Source organism: Ammospiza caudacuta, chromosome 20, assembly GCF_027887145.1.
Source record: "Ammospiza caudacuta isolate bAmmCau1 chromosome 20, bAmmCau1.pri, whole genome shotgun sequence".
In the NCBI taxonomy this organism is placed as follows: Eukaryota; Metazoa; Chordata; class Aves; order Passeriformes; family Passerellidae; genus Ammospiza; species Ammospiza caudacuta.
The window spans coordinates 1,393,945-1,406,162 of NC_080612.1; the positions used below are offsets into that span (position 1 = coordinate 1,393,945).

The 12,218-nt window shown below is 53.6% G+C and overlaps 2 protein-coding genes across 4 annotated transcripts; both read right to left on the minus strand.

Moving 5' to 3' along the window:
- Window positions 1-4,124: 4,124 nt before the first annotated feature.
- Window positions 4,125-6,687, minus strand: LOC131566668 (schlafen family member 12-like). The gene is given in 4 exon segments (XM_058818025.1): window positions 4,125-5,378; window positions 5,691-6,267; window positions 6,382-6,531; window positions 6,533-6,687. Coding segments are annotated over 4 exon segments (1,104 nt in total). The 3' UTR covers window positions 4,125-5,156.
- BCL7B (BAF chromatin remodeling complex subunit BCL7B) lies at window positions 6,168-12,000 on the minus strand. Of its 3 annotated transcripts, XR_009275545.1 has the most exons (7): window positions 11,857-12,000; window positions 11,465-11,540; window positions 10,645-10,741; window positions 9,500-9,685; window positions 9,230-9,309; window positions 7,016-7,818; window positions 6,168-6,267 (listed from the first exon to the last, which is right to left on the minus strand). XR_009275545.1 is itself a non-coding variant. In XM_058817714.1 (6 exons), the coding sequence occupies exons 1-6, from the start codon at window positions 11,946-11,948 to the stop codon at window positions 8,746-8,748; spliced, it is 609 nt and encodes a 202-aa protein (XP_058673697.1). In that variant the 5' UTR covers window positions 11,949-12,000; the 3' UTR covers window positions 7,590-8,745. The 3 variants fall into 3 exon arrangements, 2 of the variants coding, with proteins under 2 accessions (XP_058673697.1, XP_058673696.1); XM_058817714.1 differs by lacking the exon at window positions 6,168-6,267 and having other exon boundaries at window positions 7,590-8,838; window positions 9,500-9,670; XM_058817713.1 differs by lacking the exon at window positions 6,168-6,267 and having other exon boundaries at window positions 7,590-8,838.
- Between the last annotated feature and the right edge of the window lie 218 nt (window positions 12,001-12,218).

The window sequence follows — 12,218 nt, forward strand, 5'->3', positions numbered from 1 at the left end:
TTATCCGGAGCATGCTCAGATGGAGTTTTCTCCTTCCCCCCCTTCTCTCTCTCCGGGGGGATGGGAGGAGGCGGCGCCGCTCAAGCCACAGCCGGCCTCTCAGACTCCGCCTCCTTCAAACATGGGGGCGGCACCGGTCTCTGAGGTTTCTCCGCCTCTGCCAGCTCCGTCTCTCCAGGAGATCCCGTCTCCGCCTCTCCAGGCGGTCCCGCCCACGGCTCCACAGGCCTCCCCGCCCCTGCCAGCGCCTGCGTCTGACAGGGCAGAAGAGACAGTACTTCCGGTCCTGGTTGAGCTGTTGCTAGGCAATGATGAGGATGCGTCTCCAGCTTCTGGCTCAGCGGAGGAGGAGATCTCATCGGCCCCTTCAGCCCCCCTGTCGTTTCCATCGGCCTTCCCGCCGCCTCAAGCCGAGATAGTCCCTGTTCAGGACGGTGTTGGAGACGGTCCCGAACCCGCAGGAACCTCGGGGCAGCCCATGGCTGCTCCTTTATCCAGCGTGATTCCCTCTTCGGCTGGCTCCTCTGCGGCCAGAGCCACTGCCACGCTCCAGGCCAGCCCCAGCGTCACCCACAGCCCTGCGGGCCCCCACCCCGGCCTGGCGCCCCCCATGCCAGCCCCGGGCCTGCCCCAGGCAGCGGCCCTGGAGGTGGGTCTCTCCTTCCATGGAGCGGGGGCTGCCTGCCAGCTGACTGTTGCGGCAGTCCAGCTGCCTGTTTTTAACATCAGCATTCTCAGCGGGTTCGGGGGTGGTTTTTCGGGGATGGTCCCATGGCGGTATTACGGCGCCTGAGTGGGCGCTGGCTGGTGAGAGAGACGGTGAATCTTGTTTCTTGAATCAGAAGGCTGAATTTATTAATATAAGATATAATACACTATAGTTATACTAGAAAGAATAAGGAGAGAGGTTTTGCAGAGCAGCTAGGCTAGCTAGGAAGAGATAGAAAAGAATCCACAACAAAGCTGTGGCCAAGGACTCAGTCTCCTGGCTTGCACTGGTGATTGGCCCTTAATTATAAACATAAAACATGAACCAATCACCAATCAAAATAGGTGCCCCTGTTGCATTCCCCAGCAGCTGATAATAATTGTTTACCTTGTCTTCGGAGGCCTCTGGCCTCCCGAAGACACAGAAATCTGAAAGAAAGGATTTCTGTGGAGAAATGTCTGCGACATGGCGGCTCCCATCTCTGCCGCCTCTCTTGCATCCTGGTGGCATGGGGGGGCAGGTGCATCCCGAGAGCCCTGCCTCTGGTCCCCAGCCCAGAGGGGATGATGCCATGGGGCAGATGGGAGACACACCTGATGTATTTGCATTGCAGAGGCAGGGGGCACAGCGAGAAGCGACCATAGCTGGTTTGCGGTGGGAAACAAACATCTCCAGACCCCAGATGGGATTTCTGGAGAAGGCTTCTATTTCCCTGCTGCTGGCATGCCTCAGTGGTATTGGGGAAAGGAAGCGTGTCACCACCCGTGCTGCCATTGTGCTGGCAGCAGGGTGCAGGCCTGCGGGAATGCAGAGCCTGCTTTATGGGTTTGGCCTGGGCCGTTGGGCTCAGGAAGTTCCTGCGCTGGGCCCACTGCGTGGCCTCCTTATGTATTAGGGGATTCTGGTTTGTCCTACTGGACCTGGTCCCCCTGTTGTGGGCCAGTTTTGGGGTTCCTGGTCCATCATGGGCCAGGACCCCCAGGGCTTTTCCTTCTCTGGCACTGCTGTGCTCGGCTGCTGCTTTTTTGCTTTTCGATTAAAAAAAAAAAAATTTAAAATTAAATAAAAAAGATTGAAAACAGCGGGCAGCAGCTCTGAAGCACTGAAGCATTGAAGGGCCAGAAAAGGACATTCCAAAATTGTTTGAAATTGTTGTAAGACTGTCAATGGTTTTTGATAACTATTGATGGGATTCTTTTGCAGCAAAGGACCGAAAAGGACTCTCAGATGTCCAAAAGAAACAACTTCAGCTGATGGACTGTTCCTGAAACTCAGCTGCATGGACTTGAATTCTCTTTGCATTGTTTTTGGCATTTTTCTTAGATTGTAGGATTGTTTTAGTGATTTGTTAGTATTGTATATTTTACAGGTGAAGAAATTTCCTGTTCATTCCACATCAGCATTTTTCTTTATTTTATACAATTTAGAAAGGTGAGATGTCACAGACATTTTTTCACAGAAATCCTTTCTTTCAGATTTCTGTGTCTTCTGGAGGGCAGAGGCCTCAGAAGAGAACGTAAACAATTATTATCAGATGCTGTGGAATGCAACAGGGGCACCTTGATTGGCTCATGTCCCCATGTTTATAATTGGAGGCCAATCACGGGTGCAAGCTAGGGACTGAGTCCTTGGACACAACTTTGATATAGATTCTTTCTTTCTATTCTTAGCCTAGCAGCTCTGCAAACTTCTCTCTTTATCCTATTAGTATAGTCATAATGTATTATATATGATATATCAATAAATCCAGCCTTCTGATCTAGAAACAAGATTCACCGTCTCTCTCTCACCAGCAGCGACCCACTCAGGACGCTGTAATAATACTGCACTGCAAGTTGGAAGTCGAGGTCTAGGTTGTGCTCAAGAATGCTGGAAAACACCTTTCTGAGAAGAGCTGTCTTCCCAAAATGCAATTTTGCATTCTTTCCCAAAGTTCATTTTTAGCCTGCCACCATCTTGGGAAGGATATCTTGACTCACATGCCCGTACCACCATCTTGAGTGTACCTGTAGTGACTTCTGGCCATTATTGCCATCTTGAGTGCGGTGTGATGCAATTTCTGGTAAATTCTCACCATCTTGAGAGTAGCACTACGAGTTTGTTCTGGATCCACCATGTTGATTGTTACGGCACGTGACTTCCTGTCATGCTCGCCATCTTGAGAGTGGATTGATGCCAATTCCTGACTCCTCTACCATCTTGAGCACATTATCATCACAGAATCACAGAATCACTAGGTTGGAAGAGACCTTTAAGATCATCTAGTCCAACCCATTCCCTAAAACCACCTCAACTAAACCACGGCACTCAGTGCCACATCCAATCTTTTTTTTAAACGTGCCCAGGGATGGTGACTCCACCACCTCCCTGGGCAGACGATTTCAGTTCTTTATCATTCTTTCAGTAAAAAGCTTTTTCCTAACATCCCACCTAAGTTTCCCTTGGCACAGTTTAAGAATGTGTCCTCTCATTCTGTCGGTTGTTGCCTGGAAAAATAGACTATCCCCCCACCTGACGACAACCCTGTTTCAGGTAGTTGCAGAGAATGATAAAGTCACCTCTGAGTCCCCTTTCCTCCAGCCTAAACAACCCCAGCTCCCTCAGTGTTTCCTCGCAGGGCTTGTGCTCCAAGCCCTTCAAGTCATGTGACTTCCTGCAGCCAAAGCCCAACAGCACATGGCAAGAGCCCTCTTTCCTCATTTGGCTCACTACAACCCTCCTCAGCCACTGCCACTGCAGCTGGGTTCCACACCTGGTGCTCCCAGGCACCACATGTGCACCAGGGCCAGCAGGAGGCAGCGGTAGGCATGGAAAGCGCCTCAGTGACACTTCAACGAGTCACTCACTGTCTGTGCGAGGATTTCTTAGTTGCAGCACTGCTTTTTAGCTGCAGGTGGCCGCAGTGAGTCGTTTAGGTCATGGCACGTATGCCCATTTCTTAGTTGCAGTACTGCTTTTAGTCTGCAGGTGACACTACTGAGTCACTAAATAGCATATATGCGCAGTACCTCGTAGTTATCACCAGGTGGCAGCAGTGAGGTGGCAGCAGCGATTTAAGTCCCAACCAAGATATCACTGTTTTGGAATGACACACAACATGCTTTTTGCTTGAATAGACAGAGCTATCTTTATTGCCTTCATAGAGATCATATTTTCTCCCATTTTCAAGCCCTTTCTTTATTTTAAATTATATATACAAAAGGTACATTTGTATTTTCAAACGCTGTGTATTAAGATAATATGCATATTTAGAATTTCTTATACTCTTAAGATCCTGCATATAAAACAGTAGATAAAGGGTTGCATTTGGAAATCAATGTTTATAAAAATTATTCATATATATATATATATATGTATAAAACATAAGAAAATTTACCATTTTTAACTACCCTAACCATTACCCCTTACAACTGCACCTAACCCAGCAACTCAGTATCTCAGGAGCAGTTCAGAGGCAGCTGCCAGGAGCCCAAAGCCAGCCAGAGCCATAACTCGTGGCAGCTTTCATCTTGTAACAATCCTCCAATGTTCACAATTTTAGGAGGCAGAATCCCACTTTTAGCCCCAGGAGTGTGCTGCCTTCTGGTGACAGGCAAGGCGACCTGGTTCTGAGGAACAGCACGGCGACCCAAACTCTCCAGGGTCGCTCGGGCCAATGACACACGCAGACACCAATATGGTGGATGGTCAAAAGGCGTTTATTACTTCTTCTTGTGGGGTTTTATAGTCTAAGGGGTTCTCTACGTCAAAAGGGGGTCTGTCCTTATTATCTATGGTTAGTAAGGAATGGAAAATTACTGGGTAAGGAATGGAAAGTTACTAGCACTACTGTTAGTGGGGCCACACTCCTAGGGTAATCTCTTATCTTAGGGGAACAGGGGGTCCTGGCTTTCCGTGACATCGTGTAATCTTCTGAAGCGCCTATCCCTATCTACCACAGGAGTGTGACTGTGAATGTTAGCTCTTTTCCAGAGGAAGGAAAGCCTTGCAACCCTCTGTCTCAGGGACAGTTGAGACACAGCCCCCAGGAGTCCAAGGCCAGCCAAAGCCTGGCAGATTTCATCTGGAAGGAATCCTCTGATATTCACAAGTTTAGGAGGCAGAATCCCATTTTTGGATTACAGCGCCTAACCACAAATTGATGACCCTTTTCCATATGAAGGAAAGCCTGGCAACCCAGTGTCTTGTGGGCAGTTGTGTTCCAACCCAAACCACTCCATGATTCTACAATTGAGAGTGCTTCAAGAAGTCCTGCTGAATGAGTTCAGGGATAGAGGTGCCACTGCAGGCCAGTAACTGCACCATCATCCCAGTGCCTGTGGCTGGGCATGGGTCAAATGGCCCTTTCTAGGTGTGGTGAGAACACCCTGAAAAGAAGTTGATCTTTCCTCCTGAATGTTTGCAGCAGAACACAGAAATGAAGTTGATGCTAACATAAATGCGGGTTTTATTTATCTGGGTCTGCAGCTGTCATGAGCTCCATCCATTTCCGGCTGCTCAGTCTTTTAGTCAGTGCCCAGCTCCCTACACTCTCCTCCCTGATAGTGCCCAGCACCATCCAGAATTCGGGGTCACCATCGAGCACAGTGCAGCCAGATGACTCAATGTGCATGGCACAGGCATAGCCCTGTGAACAGCCTGCTTGGTCATAAACACCCAGGATGTGCACCTGTATTACAGTGACCTGAAGAGGTCTTCATGGTGAGAGAGAAGGACAAGAATCTTGTTTGATGATCAGAAGGCTGGATTTATTGATATATGATATATAATACATTATAACTATACTAAAAAGAATAAGGAGAGAATTTGTAGAGGCTGCTAAGCTAAGAATAGAATAGAAAAGAATGAATAACAAAGTTCTGTGTCCAGGGAATCTGTCCCCAAGCTTGGTCCTGTGATTGGCCCCCAATTGTAAACACGGAACGTGATCCAATCACAGGAGCACCTGCTACATTTCACAGCAGCCGATAACAATTGTTTACATTCTTCTTCTGGGGCCTTTGCTTCCCAGAAGATGCACAAATCCCAAAGAAGGGATTTCTATGAAAAAATGTCTATGACACACCTGGATCTGCACGCCAGCCCCAGAGCCACAGAAGTGATGGGCACACATTGAGCTGATGGCATCAGCTACTGTTTGTTCTAAAGCTACTTTCTCCATATTACTGTGGGTCCCAGTGACTTTACTGTTGTCATCCACACCAAAAAATAAATATCCACCCTCAGTGTTTGCAAAGGCAGAGACGTATTTAGGAAAGTTTTTTCTGATGTATTACAAGCTACTCTTTGTACTGTATTCCTTAAATTCAATATGTGTTGCCTGTGTGAAACCCAGGACCTCCCCAACCAGCACTTCATCTTTCTTTATAAACCTGACCACAGTATCTTGGATGTTGTGCTCTTGGATGTTTGGAGGAGTCTCTTTTGCTCCCCCATCAAAACTCAGCTGAGCTCTCTTGGGGGTCAGTCCATTCTCTTTGCAGCACTTGACACAGTTTTTCTTTCTCAGGAATTCAGGAGCTTCTCTGGAAGTCACAGGATAAACCAACGTGCCAGACCTATAAAACAAATCAGTGGTTAAGCTGCAGCGGTGCAACTTTGTGGCTGCACCTCCCAGCTCCGGGCCTCAACAGCTCCATGTTTTAACAAAAAGCAGCAGGTTACTCCCCTGCTGCATCCGTGCAAAGTATGGATGAGCCTTTCTTCTGCCAGTGCAATCCCTGAGGCTCGTCTCTATGTCTCCACAAATGCCATGCTCCCAGAAGTCATTTCTGTCCTCACTCTCCATTCTCAAAATTCCTCCTCCTGAATTCAGCAATGCACGCTGCTGCTATGGAAAAGACTTTTTCTGCTTTCTGATTGCTAGACTTCTTCTTTCTGGAACTCTTTCCTAAAAGCGTTTTCCCAATAACTACCAACACATCAGGATAGTTTGTGGTCAAATTAATCGGCAGCTGCCTCTCTTGGCTGGCAATCATGATCCTGAAATATTATTAAAATCATGATTATCATAGAATTGTTAGGGTTAGGAAACCTTTCTGAGACCATGGAGTCCAATTGGTCCCACAGCACTGCCAAGACCACCACTAACCCACGTCCCTCCCCTCGTGCCACATTTACACATCTGTTAAATCCCTCCCCAGGTAGTGATTCTATCAGTGGCCTGGGCAGCCTGTGCCAGAGCTGGAGAACCCTTTCACTGAAGAAACTTTTCCCTGATGTTCAACCTAAATCTCTCCTGAGAAAACTCAAGATTGTTTCCCCTCATGCCACTCCTTGTTCTGTGGGAGCAGAACCCAACCTCACCTTGCTTGCACTCTCCTGTCAGGGAGTCCTGCAGAGCAAGAAGGTCCCCCTTGAGCCTCCTTTTCTCCAGACTGAGTCTCCCAGGTTCTTCAGCTGCTCCTTATCAAACGTGCTCCAGACCATTCCCTAGCTCCACTACCCTTCACTGGACATGAAGAGAAGGGCATACACGCAATATCGGGATCAAGAAAACTTGGGAAAAAGGAAACACTGGATAATGAAAGTGAAAATTAAAATAATTTATTACAAGGGCAGTCAGGTCTGAGCGGGCTTGGTGCGGAGGCCGCGGCGTAACGATGGGAATTGCTTGGGCGGTCTGGCACTACTCTGAAGTCACGTCGAAACCACATCCCCGCCTCCGGAAGTCGCGGCCGATTTTTCCCGGCCCCCGCGGTACCTGAGGGCGAAGAGCCCCGCCCCGCGGGCAGAGTCCCTGGGGTGGGCGGGGGCGGCTGCGGAGCGGGCAAAGCCCCGGGCCGGGGCCACGGTCGGAGCCGCTGCGCAGGGCTGAGGGGCCGTCCCGGGCTCCTCTTCCCTCCCCACCCGCCCCCGGCCGGCCCCGCCGGGCGCCAGTGCCGCCTCGTCTCGGGGCCGTCCTCCGCCGCTCCAGACAGCGCCGGCGACCGGCAGGGAGGAAAGTGTGGAGAACGGGGACCGGGCGCTGACCGAACTTCCCGGGGAATCGGGCTCCGGGCCGGCTCTGTGGGCGCCGCAGGCGGCGAGTGCCGGCACAGGGCTCCGTTTGGAAGAAACTTCTCTTCCCACGCGGTCCCTCCCCACTCGGCCGACATCGTGCTCTGCATCTGTATTTCAAAGTTTAATTTTAAAAATATTCTATTCAGTGCTAAAATAACTTTCCACTTCCACGCGCGGCCGCGCCTCCAGCTTCACCAGGCTCGATCACAGACTCGGCGGGACATGCAGTGGCAGTGGGGGGAGAGTTGGGGCTAGGGGGGCAGCGGGTATTGGGAGGCGGCAGAGCCCCAGGGCGGGAGCGCTTCCCGGGAGCTCCAGCACCCTGCTGCTTCCTTTCCCACCTCGGAGATAGCGGGTACCTAGGCCGGGGCAAGGCCCTCCAGCATAGGGCAGCGGCTCCTCCTGCTCTGCAGGCTCCCGGGGGACTGCAAATTCCACTCGGCTGGAGTTGTGCCCCGAGGCAGAGCCGAGGCCGGTCCCCCCTCTGGGAGGGGAAAGCGCTCCCCTCTCTCCCAGCATGAATGGCTTACACTAGCAGCTTATTGCACAGCGTCCCAGTGGGTCCCTGCTGGCCGCTCCCTCACTGCCCCCCACACCCATCATCACCTGCTCCCACAACCGAGTGAACACATCACCTGGAGCAGGTGGAAAGTGCCTCTCCTGTTCCCAGCACCCAGGGGAAGGGCAGGCAGGGGAGCCACAAGCAGGCAAACAGCATCTGCCAAGTGTCCTGGGGACCATGGAGAGCAGGGAGCCCCATGGAGAACCCCCCTCCACATGCAGCCCACCCAGCAGAGAGCCCCAGCTCTAGGGGCAGGGAGCAGGGAGAGAGAGAGCCAATAAATAGAGGCAAATTTGCAGGTACTGGCAGCAGCCCCATCCATCGGGCAGGGCAGGATAGGGCAGGGCAGGGCGCACTTGATGCGAGTGGTGGGAGCCCCGACACTGGGGAAGGGGCAGGCTGGAGGGAAGCACTGGTCCTGGGGGGCCAGGTGGCTCTGCAAGGGGCTGGCGAAGGTGCCGGGCCAGGCAGGTTAGCTCTCTGAGGCTGTGTGGCACACAGAGTTCTGGTCAGCACAAAATCTCTTCAGAGGTGGCGCACCAGAGTCCTCATCCTCTTCAGTTACCTGCAAGAGCCAGAGGTCACAGGCAGTGACACTGAGCTATTCACACCTAGACAAGGCTGTGTCACACTATGGGGACAGCCCAGGCTGTCACCCATGCACAGGCCCCAGGGCACCAGGAATGGCAACCCACTCCAGCCCTGCAGCCTGCCAGAACTGTCATTTTCCCACATCCCCATATCCTTCCCTCACACTCCAACACTTGATCTGAACCAAGGAATAAAGACTAAAGCTCAGGAAACCAGGAGGTTCTGGGAGCTCCCAGGGGCACTTCGGGACTGCAGAGCAAGTCCATCCACCAAGATGCTTCTGCTACAAGAAGCAGGAACAATGGTCAAAGGGCCAATCTAGGTCCATGCACATTTAGAGATGGTTTGAATCCTCCTTCTCTTACCTGAGTCTCAAGGGGGACTGGCTCTTCCTTTGTGAGAGTGGGAGGCTCATCTGCCACTTCTGAGGAAGGCAGGGAGGGCTCTGGGGAGAACAGGTGGGTCAACAAAAATGCACACCTCGCACCCAGGTCAGTGCTGACCGAGGACAGAACACCTAGCTAAAGAAGTCCCCAATGCCCTGTCAGCTTCCAGCAGTGCCATGGCCACCCACTGAACCACCACGTTCCCTGATCCCACCCATCTGCCTCCTCCCTTCTCAGCCCAGCACCCACCTTCCAGGGTCTCCTGCCCCAGGGTAGGAGGCTGTGAGTCGTCTGTGCGGAAGTCAGATGTGTGGGCAGGACTCATGGACTCACTCTGTTGAGGACTGGGGCTGGAGTTGGGACTGCTGTCCACCTTGAGCTGGTATACATCAGACAGGGAGCTCTGGTTGCTGTTCTCATCTGCAGAAACAGCACCTGGTGAAAAAGAGCACCTTGACGCAGGGGCACAGGCAGCTCAGGGCGGCACTGGAAGCCGGGGTCTTGCTGAGAAGGCAGAGCACAGTCAGAGAGTTAAACAGGGGATTCACTGTTCCACATCAGCCTAAGGGCTGTCAGGCACAGGACTGAGTCCTCCAGAACACAGTGGGAATCATATACACAACTGGCCATGGGAGAGGGAATGTTCCTGCCCTGGGAATGAGAATGAGCACTGCCAAACCCCACATCTGCAGCTTGGGAGGGCCCTGGGCATCCAAGGGCAGGAATCTCCTGCTGTGTACCACGGTTTTGTTCCTCCTCTGTGAAGCAACACAAGGAATAATGCTCAGCACCATTGAAGAAGCAGGCCTGGCACACACCTTGCCAAAGTGCAGACCTGCAACATAACCCCACCACATCTGGGAGCGCCCGCAAATTTTCCTTAGCCACAGACAGAGCAGGTGCTGGGCAGATGTGTACACTACCTCAGCAGCAAGTCTGGCGCTGCTGAAACCTCTCCTGGCTGCACCACAATGCCTAGACCAAGAGCAAGGCCAGGGACAGCCTTTGCCCCTTCACCCTAAGGTCCATGGAAGTAACTTTGGGAAAAGCAAGCTTGGCTGCAGGTGGCTATTGGCCTCTCCCCAGCAGAGCATGGAAAGGGGGGATCAGGAAACCCCACTTCTCCAGTTGGCTGTGAAGCTTCCCACAGAAGATACCAGAAACAGCCCATTAAGACTCTCTAACAGCAAAAATGAACAGTTTGGACAGGGACAATCCAGAAGTGGATCAGCCCAACTCCACAGCTCAACCTCACTGTTCTCCACTCCATGCCAGTGCTCAGGGGCAAGCACTGCTCTTCTCCATATTGGCAGCACACAGAACCAACAATGTCCCAGCTGCTGTACAGCCTTGGAGTCTTTCCCCACGTTGAAGGCAGCTCAGCCCAGACCCACCTTGGAACTCCAGAAGGAGGGAGGAGTTGGCAGAGGTGTCAGCTGGGAAGCCATTGGCTTCTCGGGCCGTGCTGCTACTCGATTTGGATTTCTCTTTCTTGAGGAGAGAAAGAAAAGCACAAACACAATGTCAGAGAAACATATGCTGCTCCAGAGGAGCCATTCCCCTTTCTGTCTCCAGATGCCCAGAGGGATGTGCTCAAGCTGGCCTCTTCCCTTGGCTTTGGGGGCACATTCCTAAGTGAGAGGCAAAACTCCATCTATGAAGGGACTGGGAATCAGGAAAGAGAGGAGGAGCTGATGCCCATCTAGGAATGTCACCAAGTAAAGCAAATCCTTGGAGAAGTCAAGCAGAAGCAGGAGGGGTCTGAAGAGAGCTCAGGGGATTCGATAGTTCAGGGGAGGATCAGGTTGGCTGAAAGGGCTCTTTGGGGCTGGGGGTTGCCCAAGAAGGCCTGACAGGAGCTCATGGGCCTTCAGAAGGGTGGGGTTCGGGGGTCGGCTTGGAGAGGGATCAAGGGCTTAGAGGCACTCGGGGGATCTCGATAGGGCAGGAGGGACTCGGTCGGGCCTCAAAGGTGCTCAGCAGGGCTGGGAGGGCTCAGGTGCTGGCTTGGGGAGGGCTCAGGGGTCGACTTGGAGGGGACACAAGGGGGTTTGGTGGCGTCCGGAAGAACTGGGGGGCTCGGAGGTGGCTCGGGGTGCTTCGGTGGTCGGTAGGGCTGGGGGAGGCTCAGAGCTCAGCTTAAGGGGGGTTGTTAAGGGAGCTAGGCTGGCTGTGGGCGGTGGCTCCCGGCCCATCTCCACCAGCGGTACCCACCTCCTTACTGTCCGCCACTGGCACCCACTTGAATATCCGCAGAGACGTGTCGCCCACCGTCACCCACTTCTTCTCCCTGCGGGACACAACGCTGACGGACCGGACCGGGCCTGGGGCACCATGGCAACAAACCCCGCCATCCCGCCACGCTCCGGTTGGCCCAGAGGAGCGTCAGCTCAGCACCGCGCAGCACTCCCCCCTGCCCCCCGCACTATGATTGGCTGGGCCAACCGCCCTTCACAGTCGCTTCCCTCCCCGCCACGCTCCCATTGGCTGCCGCCCCTCCGCCCGCACCCGCTGGTTGGGCGCGCACTCTCGAGTCGCACCCCGCGGTGCGGTGATTGGCTGCGCGCGGGTGGCAAGGCCCTCCCCCCCTGCGGGCCCGCCCTCACCATCTGCGGACGCGCTCGATGGCTGCCATCACCTTCTTGATGTCATCTTTGGCGCGGCTGCGGGTCTCGGCCCGCACCGAGCGCCCCGACATGGCGCGCGCAGCCCCGCAGCACCGGCCCCGCCGCACCCGCCGGCGCACCCGGCCCCGCGCACGCGCCCTGCGTGGCCCGCCCGCGCGCTGCGCTTCCTGCGTCACCACGCCCGACACGCCCCGGCTGCTGCGCCTGCGCAGGCATAGACGCCCTACAGTGGGCACGGAAACGACGCGCAGGCGAGGCGACAGTGCACCGCCATCTTCCTTTGGGGCAGGTCCCGCCGCACACTACCGTGAGATCACCCTGAGATCCCGGGCCGGGGGAAT

Excerpts from the sequence above, each read along its gene's own strand:
- BCL7B (XM_058817713.1), bottom strand. The coding sequence starts at position 11,948 with ATGTCGGGGCGCTCGGTGCGGGCCGAGACCCGCAGCCGCGCCAAAGAT. Across the intron at positions 11,541-11,856 it reads ATCGAGCGCGTCCGCAGATG|GGAGAAGAAGTGGGTGACGG; the intron begins GTGAGGGCGGGC and ends TGTGTCCCGCAG. Across the intron at positions 10,742-11,464 it reads CAGTGGCGGACAGTAAGGAG|AAAGAGAAATCCAAATCGAG; the intron begins GTGGGTACCGCT and ends TCTCTCCTCAAG.